The 23,549-nt window shown below is 40.6% G+C and overlaps 1 protein-coding gene across 1 annotated transcript in view; it reads right to left on the reverse strand.

The window, feature by feature from the left end:
* Window positions 1-4,711, reverse strand: part of pde4d (phosphodiesterase 4D, cAMP-specific) — a 144,319-nt gene extending 139,608 nt beyond the window's left edge. Inside the window, exon 1 of the mRNA XM_061071639.1 lies at window positions 4,533-4,711. Coding sequence (XP_060927622.1) covers window positions 4,533-4,711 — 179 coding nt within the window. The remainder of the gene's footprint in view (window positions 1-4,532) is intronic.
* Between the last annotated feature and the right edge of the window lie 18,838 nt (window positions 4,712-23,549).

Consider the following 23,549-nt stretch of genomic DNA (forward strand, 5'->3'; position numbering starts at 1 on the left):
ATGAATAAAACATTCCCTTCCTGTTGCGAGGCAAAGCACAGCGTGGCTTCGCATGGAATTCAGCTTTAAACTTTGACCCCCGCGTATGTGTGACCGGCCCTTACTCTACAACGATAACAAATCTGAGGACCTGCTGACTTTCTCCCATTTGAGTCTGCAGATGCACCAGTAATTGCTTTGCTATGTCACAAGGTCATCAGGAGGACTGCATCCCAGCATGCACTGGGATTTAACTTCACCAAAGAAAAACAACTGTTGACATATAAAAATGTAAGCTCTTTTTAATCTCAGGTGTATTTTCCTTTCTATTTGTGTTGATTTAGACTCTGAATTTAAAATGAGAGACTAATGGCTGAGATAAGGGTTGTTCAATAATAAGAGATTCCACCTGATTGCTTTCGACGCCAATACCGACCTAATTTACCAGAGCAGGTAAACAACCAGACGTGGTCAATTCACATTAAACGCTTTCTTACTCTCAACACAGTTGTTTTAAATTCGGACACAGGTCTCTACTCTGTAGCCTCATGTTACCCTGCACACGTAAACCAAACAATTCCCCACTGTGAGCTGTAGATTTTTAACCAAAAAGAGCAATATAAAAATCTACCAGTACTGTGAATCCGTATAATCTGTGTGTGTTTGTAAATAATAAAACATAATGTGTGTGACTCCTGGGATCACAGTTTAGAATATAAGAAAAATATCTTGTTGCATTCACTGCCGTTGTCAGTGTAATTTTATATCTGAACACTTTGTCACATATTAATCAGAATAAACATCTGTTGGAGCATCAGTCACTTGATTTTATGGTGTTTTGGTAATAAGTGGTGCTTTTATGTGAGCCCTGGAATGCAAATATAAAATTACCGTCCCTCATTTTAATTAAAAGAACATTTGTCTGCATTAATGTGAACGCAGACAACCCTAAACTTCATCCACTATTTACCACTCGTACATTATTTATGGTGTAACAAATCAGGCTGTCTTGAGACACAGCGTCTAACAACACAATCAACATATGTTTATGTTTTTTTTAGGAGCTGCCGGCTATAAATTATGTGGAAAACTCTCCTGCTTTCGATTTAACACAAGGAAACTGTGGATGTGTGCAGAGAAGTGTTAGACACAGAGAAAGACAGTAGTGCTGCCACCTTATCAAGGGACAGAATCAATGTTTTTTTCTCACACTATGAGAGTAAGTAGAGAGCACTGGTTTTGCTCTACATCATCACTCATGCATTTATATTGCAGACAATCTAATTTAGCCACATACAAGGTTAATGTCAGCGAACTCACACAAAAGTTGTAGTTAAGTGCCGCACATCTTTCATCCGTAATTCTTCACAACTGCATAGTTCTTCTCACCGAGGTGCTGAATTATAGATGAATCAAGCTCGAAGCAAAGTTAAACAGTACAAATCACCCGTTTCCCCGCCTGCAGTCTTTGCTCATACTTGGTTTGTTTTGTTGTGAAACCAGTTAGATTTGTCAAATGTGGTGTTAACACGATGGAACGTAACTGTTAGAAAGAGCTGAGCTACAATAAATCCAGAAAGCTGTGCGAACAAAGCCAAACATTTTGGCGCATATACTGTATTACACAGCATAACGCTTTGATTTCACGTCAGGTGGTGTTGTTCGGGTGCAGCAGGCAGTAGTTCTGAAATGTAAGTGGTAAAAAAATCTTTTTATCTTGAAGTTATCCTTAAAGAAAAAGAGAAGGAAAGAAAAGTCACCTCATTGAAAATAGTCCATGTCAGGAGTCGGTGACAGGCCTGCTCTGCCTTCGTCTTCCTTCCTTCAAATAATTACACATCCCATTTTCAAATTGCTTCAGCCTAATCCAGCCCCTGTGACACGGTTTTAGAAAAAATAGATCACTTGTGAACTCTTGAGAATAGTTTGCTCTTTCCTGAAGTTCACATTCGCATGGTTGCTGACAGTTCTACAGACAGGACGCGCTGCCTCTGCCTCTAATGCCTGACACCTTCTTTTTGTTGGCATTATCACAACGTCTGCCTGTAAATTATTCAGTATTTACTGTGTTTCTTCATTATGGGTCGCAGCTTTTCTCCGTGACACAGTAGACAAGGATGTGAACAATGGGCGGCACACCTAGTTAGACAGAAATGCGAGGAACAAAAGACAACTAGAATGGAACTCAGTGGAGCGCATACCTCCGCTCCCCCTTTAATTCAATCAAGCTGCACCAAATTTGACTCATTCATTGATCTCCTAAATGTGCCTTATTTATTTCTCCATTAAGATCCTTGAATTATTCCCTGCTGGGAAATGTTGAAAACACACAAACCTGAGGTTCAAAAAAGAAAGAAATTCTGTATTTCCTTGGATCAACATATTCTTCATATTTATATTTGGAAATTAGTGTTGCCAGCTTTTCTTGTTTCTCGATAAAGAAGTTGACAAGTCAATATCACTTCTCTCGTTTAAAGTCTCCGCCTTTAACATATTCTCTAATTAAATTCATTTTAACAAGCCTGGGCCTTATTAATAAGCTGCAGCTCACCTCTCCGCTCTATATTGTTTATTCACCCGGTAAGACACAGCAGGTCCCATCATCCTTTCGTAAAGAGAGAGAAGGACAACACAGGAAAAAGTTCAAGAGGAAGCCGGTGCTATACTTTCTCCCAGAGAGACCCTGAGCTCTGATCACGTCTCTTACATGTGTTCGTAATCTTTCTATGTCACTGAAAAACACAAATAATGTAACATCTGCCATAACTTTAAAGGTCTACAGCCTGTTTGACAAAATGTCACACAAAAGCTTGGATAAATACAGTTCGAAATAAAGCCATGTATGACACGTTTGGGATTACAGTGTTCTAGCTCTGCACTGACATTTCCTGTCTTGTTTGCAATTTCTCAGCTGGTGATTTACATTTTTAGTCTTTCAGCGACTGTGGTGACACACATAAAGCTATTAGGCCTAGTTATCTGATGAGTCACATTCTTCAGTGCATGTGGTGCTGCCAGTCAGGGATCATTTAAATACCAGTGGTTTACATTAAATGAGTCAACACATCAACATAGCATTGCTGCCAACCGCATTCAAAAATTGTGATGTAACTCATTTCCTACCTTATCAGGAAGCCATTTGTTTCCGTTTATTTCCCCGTGTTATGAAACTCACTATGTACATACACTTGTGTGTGGGGTAGTTAATCCATCATAATGGACATTCTGTCGCCTGTATGTGTAGGAAAGGATTTCATTTTGTTAAGATCATGTGGCAGATGAAAACCGAAACTTACTGTCAATGAGAGCTGTGCTGTTGTGAGGATATCGACAAAATGAGGCTTGACTGTTGATGAACAACCTTTCATATCACATTGAATTCATTTGGCAGTTAACATTTACTTCATATTCTATTTGATTTATTTGATAGGGACAGTATTCATTGATCAACAGACGAATTACAGTAAATAGGCCACAGCTACTTGTCATCTGTCGTCCCTTGCCAGTTCTTAAAAGGCAACCAGACATCAAATAAATAAATAAAATTACCTCTTACTGAAATTATATGTATAGACGACACATGTGCATTTCAGTGCACACCATTCAAACTAATTGTACAACAAACCCATTATTAAGACACTGCAGCCAATGAAAAACAAAAGAATATGAAACAAAAGAAAAGTATTATTAGCTACTATATGAATCAGAATCATTGACAAAGTAAAAAACAATGCTGACTGAGCCACCGTGTCAAACTGCTCGGCTCTCTGCACTTCAGCAGGAAATGTTCATCCTCCATCAACATTTTACTGGTTAAATTCAACAAAGAGTGTAACAGTACAAAAACAATTCAAGTAACATGAAGTCTCAGCAGCTGAGGTGGTGCAGCATATAATGGGAACAAAAATACATCTGCTCTATTTTTATGACACTAACTTTATAACACTATCTGACCTCCTTATTGCTTTTTACACAACATTGTTAGCAAACTACAATTATAGGACATTTTCCTCTTTTTCTGTCATTTGGTGGCACTGGTCATGTGTCACCAACTGTTGCCAGGGAAACATGGCTCTTACAGTGGAGAGGTAGTCTGGAACTAGAGTGACTTTATTTTCTGGCACTGTCTAACATCAATTAGACTCATCGAAGAGGAAAATGAAGGCTACCTAAACACTGCAGACCAGTTCGAAACAGGCTCTTTGACTGAATACAAAGAGCACATCTCAAAATGTGCGGTATGCTTTGGACAGTGATTGCCGTCATGTATACTACACAAAGTATTAGATGAGCTGAAACCCTGAACAAACACCTTTAATCTTGAAAACGCATCGATTCCAACCTGTAAGCAGAGTGTCAGGTACTTAGTGTGTGATGTGTCCTCAGTCCCTTCAGACAGCTACTGTATTGATCCACCACACCAGTACTCTACTCAGCTACCCTCACTCTAATTACCCATTCCACTGAAAAACATTCTGTCCATGAGACCACACACATAGATACACACACACACACACACACACACACAAGCGAATGAAGACATGGCTGTCTACCTGCTGGCGTCGGCAGAGGTGATGGCGATGAGTGGCGGGGTGCGTAGTGGCAGTGTGGTGGGCCGTGGTGGGCCTGTGTCTGGCTCCAGCCTGGAGTAGTACTGCTCTGCCTGTCTGAAGGCCAGAGGCGGCAACTGGATTGTCCGGCAAGACAGCCTCCGCACCTGGAAGGGCTCCATGCAGGTGATCGGACCCGGCTCTGGAGAGTCGCAGGAATCGTCTGACACCTAGGTGAGGACAAATGAAGGGAAGATGAAATCTGAAATCAAATTAAAGGTCATTAAATCAGAAGCTGGAAAGTGATAAAAGGGCTTGCACTTATCAGCTTGTATTGGTGACACCAGCAAAGTATTATAATGACATTGATTCAGTCGCATATATCCACCGAGACCCAACACTCCCATTAAATTCAGTCAAGCTGCACCAAATATCAAGATCCATGAATTCATCCCTGGGAAATTGATGAAAAAACATGTGATATGTCAGTTTGGTGTAATCTTGCTTACACACAATCCAACCACCCGACAAACTAGTCAGGTCTGCCCCCAACTGTAATTGAGTCTTTGGCCCAAGTATCACGAAAATCCATAAAGCGTTTTTCGCGTAATCCTGTTGACTAATAAACCGATCAACCAAGCCACCAGCCAAGAGGCAGCTGGTCTGACCAAGAGACCTCGTGAAAACCCATGTGTGGGTGATGTTGTTCGAATTATTTGTTGAATTCCTCAATTAGAAAGATAAAGTCTATTTTTCTGTTTTAGTATGTTACCATATACTTTTTGACACAGTTTTTAAAACACCTTTTGCCTACTACTGTACCACCGATCGACAGCACACACACTGCATTTTACAGCACTGGTTGTTTTCACACATTTGCTTTACTCATTCAACAAAAAGATGCAGTACAAGATAAGATGACGCCTTAATCTCCAAAGAGGAAGAGGAAGTCAAGAGGAGATCCCCCAATAAATTACCATTTTAGGTTGTTTTTTGATGGTACAAATAAAACGAGTGTAAATCTTAATTTGAATGTATCCTAACTAGGTCATCTATCAAATTTTAATGACCCATCTGCTGTCAAGTGCACAGAAACATAATTAATATTTTATGCCACTTTACAAATGTTATGTGCTGATTTTCCTGTGAAACATCTATGCAACGAATTCCCAAAAGAGACAAAAACAAGAAAGATGTCGATGGCAAGTGGTAATTACCGTTACAAAGTAAATAAATCAAATGAAATAAGACAAATCAGACACAGAGAAAAATAAGCAATGATTAGAATAATGTTGGACGTTACCAGCACACAAGACTCAAGGTGACTCACATGAGAAAAGGATGAGGATCAATCTGAAAATGACACATTAGCTTAAGAGATGAGAAAAATATAGAATAAAATTTAATAACCTGAAGTAAGGACTGAGACTGTCCGAAGAGAAAGCTGAGACTGTGAATCCAGTGAGAGGAGAGAAACTCATTCTACATTAGCACGTTAACCTGGAGGTCACACATCAGGGAGTCAATGTACCGGAGAAAAGTTGATGCTGCTGCAGCGATGGCAGAGCAAAGCCTCTCTTTGGAAACAGGACTGCTTCAACTCTCCAACTCTGCGGTCAAACAGATCTGGAAATCGAGATTGCAGATATTGATCTAATTTTTAAAAAGACCAGACATATTACCTAATGCAGATAATTATATTTTTGTGTGTGTGTGCCGAATAAATATCTAGTGAATAGCTGTGCCTTAGGAGGTAGAAAGAGTCGTCCGCTAACCAGGAGGTCATAGTGTTGTATGAATGGATGAATGTGACTTGTTCTCCAAAGCACTTTGAGTAGTGGATGAGACTGGAAAAACACAACATGGATAAATTCCATTTACCATTACCCTGTTTTTAATTAACAAGCAATACACCTACGACTCTGCTGAACAGAGCTGGACAGAAGCTCGATTCTTGTGGTTTCTTTGGTTCGCTTTCCTCTGGGTGGTAATCAGTGATTTGTGTTTTGATTCAGAGCTCACTTGAATACACAAGCACTGCGCACGTATGGAGTGAGCTGGTTGAAACACCGTGATATATAGAGGCAGACTCTGAGTCATTAATCTTGCCGCAAACTATGAGGAGCTCCTATATGTTCTGCATGAATAACAAGGCTTTCCCATTAGGTGAGGGTCAACCACTGACATTTAAGTTTCACATTTACAGCACATCTACAGGTAATAACCCCACATTATATGTCTTTGGAATGAGTCGCGCTATCAGGCCTCCCTTTTCACCCAACTCCACATATAGAATCCCAGATAGACACAGTACAGTGTCTTTGCCAACTCGTGGTGGAGATAACCTGAAGGGGGGCCCTGCACAATGAAAAAGAAAGACTGCAGCTGTGTTATGTATGTAATGTGGAACTCATCTGTTTTCCACTCAATCACCTACACACTACAGGAACAGAATACACAACTCCAGCGGCAACAAACGAGACTGACTGACCTCACACAGCGCAGACCGGTATAGATTCCTTGCAGTCAGCCCTGACCCGGCCCATTTCGACCAGGCACTGCAGTAGTTAATGGAATTACCGAAACCATTTGACATGCAGAGGACTTCAAATTATTTCCCTATTTTTTTTCAGATTTTGTGCCTTTTAAAAAAAATGTATTGCAGGTTCTCATACTGTAGATTGATTTGCTGTGGCAAGCAGAGGCGCTCAATGGGGCATGCATAGCCTGGAGCAACCTGCTGGGTAAATACACCTATTCGCCCTCCAAGTGCAAAACAAATGAATTATCCTGGCAGTTAGCACTATACGCTGACCCTTACAGCGTTATACATCTCTGTTAGGCCAGGGAGACGTCTTTAAGCACTCAGATGTGTGTGTGTGTGTGTGTGTGTGTGTGTATGTGTGGGCATGTCTGTGCATGTGTGTGGTCTTGTGGCAAGGACCTATACATTACATTAAACTTGTCTTCATGAAGGGACAAAAGTCCCCTTAATGTAAACCATCCAATTTCATGGTGAAGGCATAATTTCAGTTAAAGCTCTGTTTGGTTTAAGGTTTGGTTCGTCAGCAGGAAACGAATGTAAGACAATGTAATGTCCTGTGTGCGTGCGATGCATGTTTGTCTCTCCTCACCTTCCTTGTCGTGACTGTTCTGCCTCAGCCTCCATCATGCACCTGAAACACCTCACCACCCCTCCCTCCCTTCCACGCCTGCATCCATCAAGATGCCAATCTTCATCCAGGAAGCATCCAGCCTTTCATTCCTACATAATTACCTGTATTAGACTTATTGCTGTATAGATGGTTGCTCACAGAGCGGAGCAGGTGGGGGGGCGACAAGATTAACCCTCACTATTTAGCAGGCAGAGGCAAGAGCAAGTAGACGGTGAAGCTCACGACTCAGTGAAGTTAAGTCTGTATTAACAATGAGCTGCTGAACACTTGGCAGAATGTCCACAGAGCACTAAACAATTCATCCGGGGGCTTTTTGTCCTTTTTTTTTTATCCTGACAGGGACACTTGTTCTATATTTGCACTTGCTCTTTATCTTGTGTAATACACTTACACCATTCGATAAGACCACTCCATTTATGCACTTAAATCCTAATTACTCCCCTTTCGGCTTTTTACTTGAATTCCTATCCACACGTTAGTAGAAGTGGAATGACACATCCACCTTCACCTTGGATTAACTAACTGAACTCTCCTTCACTCAAATTTAGTTTGTCTGCATCCTGTGATTTCTAAGGAAAAAATATTGCTATGATATTTAAATAATAAACTCATAATTATACTAATGGTAGCAGGTGAAAATGAGTACAGTCACATTAAAGACCATGGGTAAGGACACGAGAGACTGGAGAGGATACAAAGGTTAGGACACCCAAGTGTGTGTGTGTCTGATTGTCGACTGTCGATAACACACACGGTCCTTCATTTTCACTCAAGTCGTGCCGTCTCTCCTAATGCCTGAAGTGGCTCTTTATGATAAGTGGGATCAGTGAAAGGTTAATTAGTCCACTGTGACTCTTCTGTGCGCTCTGTGTACAACATGTGCCAATCCAGCGATGGTCGGGGGCCAACTGTTTGACCACAGGTCAGATTTTGCCTTCGGGTAATAAAATAACATGTGGGGTAATTGTTTTAGTTTAATATTCTTCAGTTTTGTGGGAAAGCATAAAAGTTAACAAAGAATGAGATTATTTTATCTGTATTTAAACAAACAGGAACCCCCCCACCGTCGTTCAAGCTGTTAGCCCTGACAGCCCTGGCAATTTACAATTAGCCTATTATTAGCCTTATTCATAGCAATTTTTTAAACAAGGGACTCTCAGTCAAAGATTAACTGTCTGATTACTAATTTAATCATCTGTTGCTACTTCCTCGGTACTCAGCTCTGAGATGTGGTTACAACATGGAAACACAAGGATGGTTTTAAACTTTATCATTTGTATTTTCAAATTTGTTTTTGTATATCTAAAGAGGAAAGGGCTTTGAGATATAACCACTAATGAAAGTAAATTGATCAAACCCGAAAACATGCAAGATATATTTCTGTTAACTCCATTGATATTGTAGCATCAACAACCAGGTCAAACCAGGGACTGTAAATAAAAATGCAGCGGACATTCCAATCCTCAACAGGGCTTTTCCAACAAAATGCCAAAGTAATGTTGTCAGCTTTAGAGATGCTGCCTTACCATGAAAATAATGTTTGGTAACTTTAAGCTAGATTGGAAGCTAGTTTAAGTAGCATGCTATTGTTTTGTTTGCAGATTTCTAGAACAGATGAGTGTTTGACACATGCTATACAGTTGGGTTTAGAATTTGATTTTGGAGGTGTACATGATAAAACATGTCTGTCCAAATTATTTGCATTACCTAGTATTAGGTCCACATGGCGAAATCCAGAGCTTGATTTGCCATTAGTGCCAAGTTACAGTTGCCAAGCTATGACTCAACAGCTATTATTTGGGGAAAGGGTTTGGCACATTGGAAATTTAGCATTGCAAGCTAGTTTCCCAAAGTGTTGTGTCCCAATTCAGGGGCTGCCTACTTTGGAGGCTGCATTTAAGGACAGCTATCCCATATTGAAGGCTCCTTCAAATTCAGTCTAGAAAAGAGCCCTTTCATCGCCAAGCAACGAAGGCTCCGATGGATGGATCCGTCATGTGGTTACAAACCTATCCCAGGATTCATTGCACTTCTGTGACTCACTATTTTTGAAATTGGTACTATCAGGCCAAACAGCTCATGGTACACATGGTGTACTTTCTCATCATGTCCAACTGCACTGTATCTAGGTGACAGTGATAAGGGCGGTGCAGGTGACTGAAATCACAGAATTGGGACAAGGGCATAGACTCAAATTTGCTTCCTTTCTGCAAAGGACAGAAAAATATCCCATATTTCAACACTATTTCTTCAGAGGTTTAAAATAGTTCATGGTGTCGTGAAAGAAATACTTCAGGTCTATCCATCAGCCTTCAGACATCGTAATTACCTCTGTGTCACATAGTGAAGAAGGACTTCATTAACTTTAGAAAGATGTGGTTTCGTGGGACACTTTATGTGGTTTCCGTGGCTTAGGGAGTAAAAAAATCAATTCCAAATGGGTCCTGCTCTGACCTGAGCTCTTAACTTACATGTGTTTGTTGGGAGAGAGAGTCTAAGAGATGATTTACTGTGATGACAAAGAGGTAGAATAAAGTGTTGGCGAAATATCTGCACCTGCTATCAAGTGCCAACCAATACTCAATCCTTTAAAAAACACAATGCTCACTCTGGTGTGATTTACACTTTGTTATGGAAATGGTTAAAAATGTATGTGAATTGGAACCTTTTCTGTTGGGGGTTGAAGTCTTTGATGAAAACTCGTAATGCCAGGCTTCTTAAAAATGCAGGTGCATTTTACTCATCAAACAGGGATTTTGATGAGCGCCTGTTTACCACCCGCCGCCCTGTTCAAGCTGCATCTCTGGGGTTGAACTGCTACAGGTTTGAAAGTTACTCCCTCCATCATATTTGACCCTCCATCTCAATTAGTCAATTTATTTTTCTGTTGACCTTTTGAGAGGCAACAGAACATTGGCCATGTGTTGCTTGGCCTTTCAATTTTTTTGTAACATGTTGACAGGATCTCAGCCCTGTCAGTGCTTTTTGTTTCAAAGTGATGCTCATATAGAATAGGTGTGAAATGGGTGTGCAATCATAAGTATGCAACGCATGTGAAAAAGCTTCTTCTCCATAATGCATCTTTCTTCATCTTTTTGACACCATCTGCCGAGAGTGAGAACAACACCTGAGGTGAGATGAAAGGCATTCCCTTACTTTGTCTCTGAGCTAAACCTTCACCATTATTTCAGAATTCTATGATATTATAAAAATAACGTATAACAACATTTTTACAATCCCAGACGAGTGACTGAATCGGATGATGATGATAATGATGATAAAATGCTCCAAAAAGCAAAGTGAATCGATTTTGGATCAGGACGTGGGATCGCACCAACACCAAACTCATCGAGTGGATTCGCTGTGAGCTACTTAACAAATCTGCGATGATCCTGCAATGTTTCGAGGCTAAGATTAAACTGAGGGAATGCACCACCTTCACTCCAAGCCATGGGCAATCTGGGCCTCACTCGGGATGCGCATCCCTTCATCATCATTGCCATCATTCATCTCTTTGCTCCGAATTCAGCAATTGATTTTTATCAGAGAATAAATCTTAAATGGATTCTAGGGAGAGGCCAGGAGCAACGACAGAAGAGACTGGCAAAGAAGTTAACGCAGACAAAGGGAGAAAAGGAGAGAGGGTCTGAGGGAGGAGATGAAAAATAAAGATTGCTATTGGAGGAGATTCAGTAAATAACCTGGTGGAAAAAACAATTTAGTCTTTCCATTTATCAGCCGGTATATTGGCAGTTTTTGTCTTTCTGGAAGCAAACACTATATTTGAAACAAAACAGAGAGAAAGAGGTTTTATCTTTCGCCATTGAGAGCTTCCTTTTCTGTCTCCTTACCCTCCTCTGCATGTTGACTCTGCATGATATGCAACCTGATTTATTCAGGAATATCTGATATCCATAGCTCATGTTACTCTACAGTACGAATTTCGAGTGGCAGTCACGTGTTGGCGTTTCAGATGCTCTCCTAGTGAACCGGTTGCTGCAACAACACAGGTTTATCTGTCACTCCATGGCGAGAGTTGGTATTTACAGCCATCCTGTTTGTTTTTACTGCTTGATCTGATGCACATAGCTGTAAAACATGGCATCCTGTGGGATAATAAAAATTAACTCAGTTCATCTCCTACAGTACACAGAGTTTGCAGCTCCATAGCAGCTTGCAAGTGGAACGGGGTCAAACGATGAAGAGAGAAAGTGCGGTGGGTTTGGACTGGGAATAATATATTGTTTTAACTCCTCTTTTTGACTCAGAGCTATGAATAATTCCACAGAGAAAGGTTAATATTACGGTCCATTATGTCCATACATGGGAGCTGTGTTTCTCTTTGGAGACATATAGTACAATACAGCGCATCAATAAAACATAGGGCAGCTCCTGTTAGGCTCGGATACTGCATTGTGACATGATGTGTTAAGTTTATTTCCAGCATCTCGGGATTTCTGGGGATTTACAGTGTTGCGGAGGGAAAGGATAATACAGGGAGGTGATGCCTGGATGATTTTTTTTATAGCACACCATATACAACAGAAAGGTCTTCTCTGAAAGTGGCAGTAAATACTTGACACCTTTGCTGGTTCTGTAAAGGTCTAAATTCCCCACAAGTCATCAAAAAAACACCCTGTTTCATCACACATTTACTGTGTGAAACATGCCCTGTGCATGCAGCTGCACCTTGAGTGACGGCAAATTCGAAAAATCCTCCCTGTTATTTACCTACAGCTATGCATGATATCGAGCAGCTCCCCCCCTCCGGTGTAGGTATCTCCTGTGGTTGTTATATGCAAATTACCTTTGTGCTCTTTGCTTTTCCCGGCACACATGATGCCATTTTCTTCCCTCTTTTCCGAGCGCCGCTGTCTTGCATTTTCTTTCGTATTTACGTGACCCCTGGGGCTGCACAATTTCAATAAACATGTTTATTGTAATTTTGATGTGGCACAACACCTATTAGATTTAAAACAAATATGCTTTCAAAAGTGTCCAATTTCGCAGCCTGATAAAACGAGGTTGCCAAGGCAAAACAAACACAGAAGAGACTCGCACATGTCTTCTGCTTCCTACATTCATCTCAGCAGCAAATGTGAGAAAAACGAGACGTGTAAGGAAACTAGTAAGACAGGTGATAAAGAAGTAACAGCTGTGTACTGAAGTGTTATATTGGAGGTGAGGGAAATTAATCAAATTCGAACAAAGAGGCCCCCCCCCCCCCCCCCCCCCCCCCCCTTCCTAGTAGCCTCGGGCAGTAGAACAAACGTCGAGCCGAGGCCATGACAGGAAGTCTCTCTTGGCTTGGGTGTGAAACACAGGTCTATGCACAGCGAAAGGCTACATCCATACCAGTAACACAAAGCCATCTCTGTGCAAACAAGCATTTCTGCTTCATATCAGTTTTAATCTCAGACCACCCAAACACGCCTGAAAATCACGTACACATGGCATTTCCCTGCAGGTGCTTGAATAACAGCTCATCTCCTACACGGGCATTACTGTACATCATCATAGCATTGGTAGCTTAGGATCATTCTTTCTTCTAGTTGTTTTCTTCGAGAAGGGGGGGGGGGTCATGTGACGGGAGCCTGACGAATCAGCAAAGGCTATGTTGTGACCAAAACAACACAACTGACTTCCCAGGGCATGAAGTATAAGAGAAAATCATTTATATTATTAATTTAATTTCTAAACCTCTAATAAAAATGGCAGAAACTGGCTGAATAAACCAATGATGGACTGAAATTTGTATAAAAGAATAGTGGAGGCTTCCTGAGGCAACCTGACTCACCCCTACAAACAAAAGGTTTAGTCCTTGCCGCACTCTTCTTCTGTAACCATAATGGAACTGAGTGCGTGACTGTTGGCGAAGTGATGTTCAATTTGTCAGGAAAGCAGAAAAGAAAAGGAAAAATATTGTAAGATTAGGAAAGCAAACAGCAGGCAGACACTGTTGACATATTTCTTTTCACAGAAGGTGAGTCCAGCAATAACACAGGTGATTACACTGGGACACACTGGCTGTGTGGGTGTCGCAGATTCACAGTTTTCTGATGTTCATGTAGCCGTGGGTTCAATTCGCCTTCACTGAAAACTCATAGTCAACTAAGAACTGAACAATGTCCCTTCATTTTTCCAAATTTCGCTCAACAACAATAAACCACTTCCGTTAGTGACCGTTAACAATGAAAGTTCCATACAGATGGTTATCATGACAGGAAACACATATTCACTGACCAACATTTCACAATAAGGCAACTCAATAAAACAGCTTACATTCCAGTCTGGGTGATGTTGTGCCATGGAGCTTATATTGAATTCAGAGAGAGAGAGAGAGTTTTTTATATTTACTTTTAATATAACTACAGCCTTTCTGAGGTTTCTGGTGTGATCACTGTATTTCCTTGTATATAAGTAGTCTTGTGTACACAAATAACTACCAATACTATATATATTGAAGCCATGCATTTTCTGTCATACGTCAGTTTGTTTCATTATTGGCAAGATGTAACAAAATGAGAGATTACACCCCATTCATAAATTATTACTTTAGGTTGATGGGCTGAAAGCTGTATGTTAAACAGGACATTTTAATATTCTGCAAACTAAGATGATGTTTTTAACTTTTGTTTTATACTTTAGGAAATACCTCAATAAATGTTAAACCTTTGTATCATTATACTCCAAACAAACCTAATTGAACTATAGCAAAGTAACAGTAGTCAAAGGTCCGAGAGGAGGATAGCAATACAGCGAGATTTCAGATTTTTTTACACTAAATTGGGTATGTTTTGTTGTTTGTAGAAAATATTTTTTAAATATGCATGAGGGACATCTTGAAGGAAGGTGGCCCACATAGACTGCTGGTGAGTGTCTACATCATCATTTCCAAATCATCCCCATTTCTGCCCGAATAAAATGCATCAAACTAAAACAGGGCCAGCAAAGTCTCCAAACTTCTCAGTTTTAGCAACTTCAAACTTCCGAGTAGTCAGGACGTCATATCCGTAGCAGAGAAGATCTATTTTCAAACTAAAACACAGCAGTATAGACACATAGCCTCAAGCTGCCCTGAAGAGAAAGCATCTGAGTCAGGATTGTTTTGTTCACAAGAAATCGAGAAAGAAAGTGAATGCGTCCTCCAAGTATTAAAAATGGTTTTGAATAACTTCTGACAGTAACAGGATGGAAACAGATTTATCCTTCCATGAATCCTTCATGTCGCCGGCAGAGTTCAAGCATCACTCTTCATGCATCAACTCCACATCCGCGCTGAGCACGCTGCCAAACGCCTCATGCAAGATTAATCACTCACTAAACGCAGTCAACAGGCTGTGAAACGAGAACAGTGAGCGGCTGGTAATTTCTTTATACAAGGTGTATACCAACAAATAAATATCGAGCTTGTCTACCTCCCTCCATGCATGATTGTGCACGTGGTCTTATAAAGTGCAGGCTCCACATAAACAATGGAGCAGACTGGCAGCCCCTGACAAGTACATGGGCACCAGACAGAGATAACAAATTTGCACCATGAGTCTTGGCAGGGAAGAAAAAAACATTTCCATTCCCTGTGTGCTGAGTAGGTCCCCATTGAATAGAGCTGCCTGCTAATCCAATTAAATGGTTCATATATGCAGGAGATTGCTGCACTCTCTCATAAATAAATAAACATGTAGATAAACAGTAGCTCAAAAACAATTAACAGTGTTTGCACTCGGCCCAGCGAATGAGTGATAAGAGGGCTGCTGTTATTACATCAGGTATCGTAACAATGACCTCTGCTGCTGCGTGTGTGTGTGTGTGATGCAGTAAAATGTTCCTTTGAGAACAAAATGACGAAAAGTAAGTGGAAGGTGGAGGAAGAGGAGAACTGACTGAAATATTAAACATGTTGTTTGGCACAAACATGAGTATTGTTAATGGCTTTCTTGAATCCTGAAGGGGATTCCAACAAGTCTTGAGAACTGGAGAAGAGGCTTTTGGGGAATTCGTCACATCAGTTACCCGCAGCTCGTGTCGAGGGAGACATCTGTGAGAGAGAGTTGGGAATTGGGGAATCATAACGTGCTGTCCCGGCCATTTATTCCATTATCCCTTTTATTTTATCTCTGTCTGATGTCCCACTCATCCTTCAGTCACCCCCCCCGATCCTGTTCAATCTAATTTCCCAGCACTTTTCATTTAATATCCTGTCATCCACTTCCGCCCCCCCCCCACCCACCCCCGCCCTCACCTGCATGTGGCGGGCGCCGACTGGCCTCAGTGGTGATTAATGTGAATTTAAATCATCGAATCATTCAAGCCAAATCCAAATCCCTCCTCTTCCTCCTCCTCCTCCTATACTCCTCCTCCTCTCTTCATGCATACTTCATATGCATTAAATCTATAAAACTCTTCATCTCTACGGCTGGGTTGACAAACACGGACTTTCTGATTCAACTCGATCTTCATTTGAATGACCTGATATTGCTTTATTAAAGCCTAAAGATCTCGTGATTGATGTATTTAACAGTTTTCCCATGAATGTATAAAGTTTTAACCACTCGACAGACTTCAGATGTGGCCACTGAAGTTAGAGTCGGTCCTTATGTCCTTATCCAGTCATATGTCTTGTTTGCATTATATCTTCAAAAACTGTTTATATTTGTTATAGTTGTTCATTATAACACACTGAGTTCATGTTAATGGATATATGTTAAGAAGATTGGAATTGTTTTAATAGTTTACACAGACAATATGGTCCTGCACTCAGTCCTGCACGGCACTTATTCGCAGTTGTTGGTCATGTAACATGTTTAATAAAAAGTACATTAATGTTACTACTAATATTTTAATGATGCACAATGTTGGATGTTTTCTTGTACTATTTACAACATGAGTTCTCTGAGAATCTTTTTCATACCCTGGCAAAATTGGAACTAAAGCTGAAATATCCGGATACGATATTGAATCAAATCAAAAATTGAATCGAATTGGGACCTTGTGTTTCAAAATCTAATCGTTTTGAGAAAACGACACCCAGTCATAGTCCCTATCCTCTCCCCTCGTCCAATCACCACTCTCAAACCTCACACTCTGAGAGAGGCAAGAACATCTGACCTAGACACTTCCCTGCTGGGCTCTAATTGGTGATCAAGATGTGTGTGGGAAGAAGACGGAGCGGCGTTTGGTCCATTTCTATTCCCTCATCACATTCACAGGGCCACAGTCACAACTGCGTAACCATGGTGATGCTGATAAGGTGACTCATGACTATTCATCAATGGCGCTGCCTGATTGGACAGCCCCCGAGAGCCTTGCAGGCGTATTCATCAGCACAGCCTGTGTCCCCGCTCCACCTCAATATGCCCCCCCCCCCCAGGACGAGGAGGGAGAGCGTCGCTGCTGCTCACAGTTTGTTTTCCACTTTCAAGCTTGTCTTGGCCCCACCCTTTAGTGTCATGTGATGCATCACTCTGAGCCGTTTCCCTTCCTGGTGACCTCTGGCTTTAGTGCATCCCCACGGGAGACAGTTCATCAGCAGCATCGGTGAAAGTGACACACAGTGAACTCTCTAATACGGACACATGAATACAGTTCATCTACGTTACATCAACCCACAGCACAGCACACTGTACAATAGAAGCGATAATGATATGCTTTCTGTACACATCAGGACAGAGTGAGACTGTGTGGGAACCTCAGGCTGTAATGGCCGTTTGACATTTCTTTCTGTTCGTTCACAATGATTTACTCAGGAATGTGGATTCTGTGGCAGAATCGCAGCAGAACTGATAATGCGTCTATTTGTTTCCCTCTGTTAAAAGAAGCCAAATGTACATTTCCTCATGCTGCCAGAAGTGGTTTGTCGCCAGGAGCAGGTGGCGGTGACGGTCGCGTGCCAAAAGCGTCGTCAGCCATCTTTGCATTTACAAAACAAAAGGTTAAGATGCGCCCTCTGAGCAGCAGCGCGTCTTCAGGGCGAACTGGACACTACAGTGACTCACTATCGGAAGGTGACGAGACCGGCTCAGGGCTAACTGGGTAGCAGCAGAAGCAAAGACGTAATAGAAAGAGAAGAAAGTAGAATGGCCCTCAGTGGAGAACAAACCCTTTCAATTCAATCACGCCACACCAAAGATATCAGGCTCCTTAATATACCAGATGTTTGTCAACCAGATACATCCAGTATTAACTGGGAAACAGGTGAAAATGCCCTTTCTCCCTTCATTTTCAAATCTTTCCCCTAGTTCTCTCGTGGAAATCTTATCAATGGCTTCTGCGTATTCATGCTGACACCAAACAAACAAACCAATCAGTAGAGCGTATACCTCCTCCAAGGACCCCTTGTTTAAATTCACTAGATTTAGATTTTTGTTTGGATCTACACCAAATTGCACACTCACAACTTTCAGTCACCGTCAACATCCTTCCACAAAGTGTCGGGGAAATCAGTTCAGGAGTTTCTGTTAGAAAATAAATGAAGTTTGATGCTAAACTCGCAACATTTCTGCTGGATTGGTAAGTAAACAGCTGTTAATGTTGGAAAAGAGAAGTAAAAAGAACACATAGCAAATTTCCTTCAGTCACTCATATTTTGATTGATATTCCAATTACAGTTGTTTTGTTTTATTTCCTCCTTGACGTCAGCCCATTTGAAGGACCTGCACACTGGCCCTTCTTTTGACCTTAAACTCAAGGTCATCAGCCGCAGAATATATTATTGAATCTCTTATTCATGCATGGGAGGATGAGCCTGATAGCGTCTGCAGCTGCTCCGCCGAAGCTCAATCTCCAGCAGAACACCACGGCTCTGGCCTCTCTTAGCTGTTTGTCAGGGTTTCCAAGAACCTGCCTATTAAATCCAGATGGATAGTGGCGGATGACGGACAGATTGCACTCAACTCTCGTGTGAGAGCCCACATACAGTCGGTACGATGTGGATGGTGGTGTAGCTGTTGTGGGGGATGGGTGATGGAGGAGAAGCAGAGTGTTACGAAATGAAAATATCAGTTTTGAACTTTTGTGGGGTTGTTATAAAACAGTGTGGTATTAATTAACAGAGTAAAACATTTTTGAATTATCGTTTGTCATGTACGCACGTCAAGCAAATTTTAATGAGAAGAAACCACAGCAAAAGTCTGAGGTGTAGAGTTTGTTGATTGTTATTTATTTTGTCAAGCAGAGCTGCAAAGATTAGCTCATTAATCAATATGTCAGTTGACATAAAATGAATCAGCAATTTTTATATTGATAATCGATTCATATTTTCAAGCAAAAATGTCAAACATTGATTCGTTTAAGCTTCTCAACTGTGAGGATTAATTTTTTGATAACATATAATTGGGCTTCTGACTGTTGGTCTGACTAAACAAGCAATTTACTTAAGATAACATTGAGGTATTGTTTATCTCTTACAGAACAAACTATTAATTACATACTGAAGAAAATATTGTTGTCATGACGGGACATTTGTCAGACAAATGTCAAACCTTATATTACATTACATTGCAAACAAAGAGCATCTGTCTGAGGGTTCACGAATAAAAACTGACAGAACAAATTATCTGCTTCTAAAAACACATCTGAAGTTCGTATAATCATTCCAACAGAAAGTAGAGGACAATTTACTAAGAAGCATAAAAATTTAGCTTTTTATTTTGAGCATTATAATCCAGCCTGTTTGAATAAGTAATGATAATCCACGTGACGTTAACTCTATTAACTCTCTTCACAATATGCTCATATTCTAACTTTGTGCAAAACATCAACGGACCATCTTTTCTTGTGCATCAAGACAACATAGTAACCTGTTATTTTTTTATGATAATCATGCAAAATGTAGACTTCACATCAATAAATCAGTGATCGACATGCAAAGAATCTCAGTTTCCTTTTGAGCAGCACAGTGAGTTCAGTTGACTTCCAAGTCTGCTCCAAATCAGATTCTTCTCACATTCGCTCTATGTGTCAAGTTTATGGGGGGGTTCCATCTCATTTTACCACTAATGACCAACAGTGGTGTAAACTTCTGAATTCCCAGTTCTGTCATTAACTGTGTCAAAGTGTGACGGTCTGTGCTTGTACTGCTGCTCTTTTCACTCATCTCTCATGACTCAGGCTTGGTAGAACAATTAAACTTTATTCTTCGGTGTAGTGGAAACTGCATCTCTCTGACACGTGATCGTATAGATTTGCCTTAAACTACTATAAACAAACATACCTGTAACCACAAATGGAACACAATCATCTATAAAAGAAAAGTTACAAAAAATGCATATTATTAAACACTAAATTAACCATAATTAACTAAAACACTGACAGACAGAAGGGACACAACTTACTCGGTGTAGTGGAAACTGCATCTGAAGGAAAAAAGAGGTTTTCTCCCGCTAATACCCACTAATCCCCGGAAGTTCCTGTTGTGGCCCTTCAAAATAAAATAAACACGGCAAAATAAAAGAAATACACAAAAAACAATGACTGCAGTTCCAAGTTGAACAGGATTTTAACAATTAACATATTTACCCCGTTACAAAAGCTTAGATGTTAAAGTTACCAATAAATGCCAGAAACATAAATGAAGACCACGGTTATGTAAATGTACATTATTACAAAGCCGGTCATAATTATATGTATAATATTGTACGATAGAAGATATGACTTAAAAAAACACATAACATAAAAAGACAAAACTACGTAACACAAACAAGGATTTAAGGGTGGTGAAGTTGCTAAAGAAAAAAGCTAAAAGAAAGTAAAAGGGAAAATAAAGATAAACAAGAGATGTTTTTTACTTACACTTTCCCGCTGGCTGTCGTCCATGGACCGGTCATTCTTTTGCATGGTGTGTGCCACCTTCAAAAAACAGGCAACAGACGGAGATCATCAGAAAGATGGCTTGCAGGTAATAATAATAATAATAACATTTGTTTGGATGTAGACCATCCCAAAAAGGTGCCCATTTTTATTTATCCAAAATTAAAAAACTTATCAAAACGTCTGCTACATTTTCAAAAATATAGCTCTAAGTTACTTCCTTTTTTGGGCCAAATTAAAACAAAAAAGTGCAACAATAAAACAAAAAACACAAACAGACTGTTCAGTCAGTGGAGAATTCATATGCAGGGTTTGAAATTATTTTCCAGTAGAACAATCTTGACAGGCTGAGGTAAGTTTATAGGACCTCTCAGGGGATTTACGGTTTCAGAAAATAAAAGCTTCGATCTCCTTGACAACTATGTACTTGTGCATACATGTATGTGTGTGTCTCTGTGTGTGTGTGTGTGTGTGTGTGTGTGTGTGTGTGTGTGTGTGTGTGTGTGTGTGTGTGTGTGTGTGTGTGTGTGTGTGTGTGTGTGTGTCTTGGTGAACAGGTGTCATGCTGGGATTCACTGGCCTATTAGAATGCATTAGAGTGTAAAAGGTAAAGGTCAGTGAATTATCAGCCCGAGTTACGCAACTCTGTTCTGTTTATCTGGCCTAATAACCCAGAGCCCTGCCACACACACAAACACACACACACAAACCCACGCACAAACATACACACAAACAAAACACACACACACACACACACACAAAAACACACACACACATACACACACAAAGATAGCCAAAACCAATTGTGCTGAGCTGGATGTTATTATCCATTCACACAGTGTATAATATTGTGACACATGGAAAATCCTGTCGAACTTCAAAGTGATAAATAATCATATTCTCTGTGTGATGTGATACACACACAGAGAATATGATTCCACACATAGGAAGTCTATTTCTGTTCAAGCCTTTCTGTCACGTCTCACGTTTCGTCTCTTGTGATCAAGTATTGAGAAAATAGGAAGAGAATTCAGCGCTCCTCTATACAGGCTTAGTTTTTGTCCAACAACACTCACTTCATTTGTGGTTGTCTGTGTTCCACAGTCGAGATGCATAGGCAAGCAATAGATTTATTTCAGCCAATCCCATGCAAAGCAACACATACACCTGCATGTCACTTGCCATCAACTACATGAGCCGTCATTTCGGTCCATGAGCTTTGAAACAAAACCAACTTCTCTCTCCCTCTACCCAGGACTAATATATTTTCAATGAGAAATCAGCCAAACAGGTCACACGTTATTCCCTCTCTCCACTCTTTAGCTCAGGCACATCTCCACTAAATAGATGTGGCCAGGTGATTACCACGGATGGGAAAACAGACAGAGCTGGTCGGACAGTCTGCATCGATTGGGCTTAGAGGAGAGGAGAGGAGTGGAGAGGAGAGATTGTTGGTTGTGACATGGTTTTGCTTGATGTTGCCTTTGGGGAGAAAATTACGTGTCTTTAATCATGAGAAATGTTTCATGATAAACAGCATCATGTGCATTACTATGTAGAAAAGCCAGAACTTGCAATGTACAAATTCATGCACATGCACTATAATGTACATCTTAGAAATTGGTAATACTGTTTTCATTTCTTTTCATGTTATTTTTTTACTTAGCACACTATATGTTGCTTCATTACCTTTTCACTGATAATCAAAGAGGCGTCCAATAGCTCCATGTACAGACTGTTTTCATGTTTGCAGTTGAGCTGGTGAGATCAGTTTCATTCAGGCTGAGAAAAGCCCAAATAATATTAGGACAATTTGAAAATACAGATTTGGTCTTCTACTCTAAATGCACTTCTGTGGAGCTTGCTGTGTGTAGTCTGAAAAAAAAGCTTCAAATCTAAAAGGTTTAATGCATTAAGACAGATAATTATGCACATAGATCACGAGATGACCTCCGGGGAAATAACAGCCTTGATCCATGCTCATATTCCGTCACTTCTGCAAGTGTTAACCGCTATGAACCATTATGATTAACTGCAGTTATTTGCAGGGTCTGAAATCATAACTGATTTGTCTCAAACGTTTAAACGCCTGAACAGGGCAAATATGTAAATTTGTAGACACCTCACATTTACGATCCATCTGCAGTCATTAAGTGTTAATATTAATAATAATAGTGCAGGTTCTTGACAGTGCCTCACAGGTGCAAGTGCTATTGTTCTACTGCCCAGTCTGTTATTTAGAATTTGTCCAGACAGCAGTATTAAGTCAGTAAACAGCTGTTTATCATGGGTTGTACGCTGAGCTCAGCAGATGTTGAGGAAACTGACAAAGATGCAAACTCTTCAGGAACTTTGTATCTTAGTGCACACCACACTGTTGTCATTACACAAGTCGCTTAACAAAACACAAAGTGTCGTGATTCAGCTGTAAGTTATTCCTAGTAGCTGCGTTAGTTTAAGCATTAGGCTATTTAGTAGTCATATTAGCCGTTCCTGGTTTCTTTTGGCTAGCTGGTACTGGTCGGGGCTTATAAATTAAAGCCCAAGTTACCTGGTGTGGGATTCTGTTGAACAACCGAGACAGAGAGAAACGACCCAACATCGGAGCAACTATTGTCTTTTAGCGTTGTGATACGAGCCGACGTCTGCTCTCGCTCTGAGCTAGCAGCTGTTTGCTGACCCGAGGTAAGTCGCAGTGAACCCAAACCGCCCTTCATTCTCGTTACAGCTGCTAAAAGCTCTATCGTGGCTCGAATCAAACAAAAGCAAATGAAATAAACGCCGGCTCACATCCTCATTTTCCATCTGTGACCGACGATTGGGCCAAAGGCTCCAAAACACATAACAACTCCCTGAAAATAATAAGCGAAACAGCTGGAGACGCGGCACAGGTACAAGGAGCACAGGGGGAGAAGGAGGTGAATACAGAACATCACACTCTTCATCTCAGCCAGGCATTATTATTATTCACCTTGTTTTACCTTTACCTGAAAGGTGCACTCAGAGGATCCAGTTAATGTACTTTGGCTTTCAAAAT

This window comes from Limanda limanda, chromosome 5 (assembly GCF_963576545.1).
Source record: "Limanda limanda chromosome 5, fLimLim1.1, whole genome shotgun sequence".
NCBI classification, from domain to species: domain Eukaryota; kingdom Metazoa; phylum Chordata; class Actinopteri; order Pleuronectiformes; family Pleuronectidae; genus Limanda; species Limanda limanda.